At 58.8% G+C, this 629-nt stretch overlaps 1 protein-coding gene across 1 annotated transcript in view; it reads right to left on the minus strand.

The window, feature by feature from the left end:
* Nucleotides 1-229: 229 nt before the first annotated feature.
* The window catches only part of VDBG_04203 (predicted protein), a gene marked incomplete at both ends in the record, with an annotated part of 1,533 nt that continues 1,133 nt past the window's right edge, over nt 230-629 (minus strand). Inside the window, one exon of the mRNA XM_003006204.1 lies at nt 230-357. Coding sequence (XP_003006250.1) covers nt 230-357 — 128 coding nt within the window. The remainder of the gene's footprint in view (nt 358-629) is intronic.

Below are 629 nucleotides of genomic sequence, written 5' to 3' on the forward strand. Positions count from 1 at the left end.
AGCTCGAAGGAAACCACAATGCGGATCTGTCGGGCTCATCTCGTTCGGCCTTGCGTACAACGACAACAACACCGGTGATTGCGTCATCCAGACCTATTCACCCAAGGAAGACGGCGATACCATTTGCTTCCGCGACTCAAGTGCCCCGGCAAGTCGAAGCTGTTGCAAGTGGCGCGATACGATCATGTCACAGAGGCGTATCAACAACCCAGGCACGTGGGAGGCTCTGTCAGGTGGCTTCATCGTTGGCGTACGCCGTGATCAGCCCCTTCCCGCCCGGTACAGTCCTGACTCGTCGCCCACGACCCAGGGCCTGCGCCGGCGTATCTACAGCTTCCGACAAGACGACAGGCCCGGCTTGAAGTTGGATAAGTGGGAAATATGGGTCGCTTCACACTCGGGCCGGCACGACGTTTACGAGACAATGCCGCTGCACTCTGACGACGAGATGGGCGGCTGTCTCATGATCTCGGAGCTGGGGCCGATGGTCAAGGTCGGCACGGCCTCTGTTGTCGTTGGCTTCGGGACCATTCTCAAGCTTATCACTGTCGGGCACGAACACTTTGAGGATGGCCACTTTGCTGCCAAAGGCCCAGGAACTGCTGAACATCGGCAGTCGGCGACGGAAG

Source organism: Verticillium alfalfae, genomic scaffold, assembly GCF_000150825.1.
Source record: "Verticillium alfalfae VaMs.102 supercont1.4 genomic scaffold, whole genome shotgun sequence".
Lineage (NCBI taxonomy): Eukaryota > Fungi > Ascomycota > Sordariomycetes > Glomerellales > Plectosphaerellaceae > Verticillium > Verticillium alfalfae.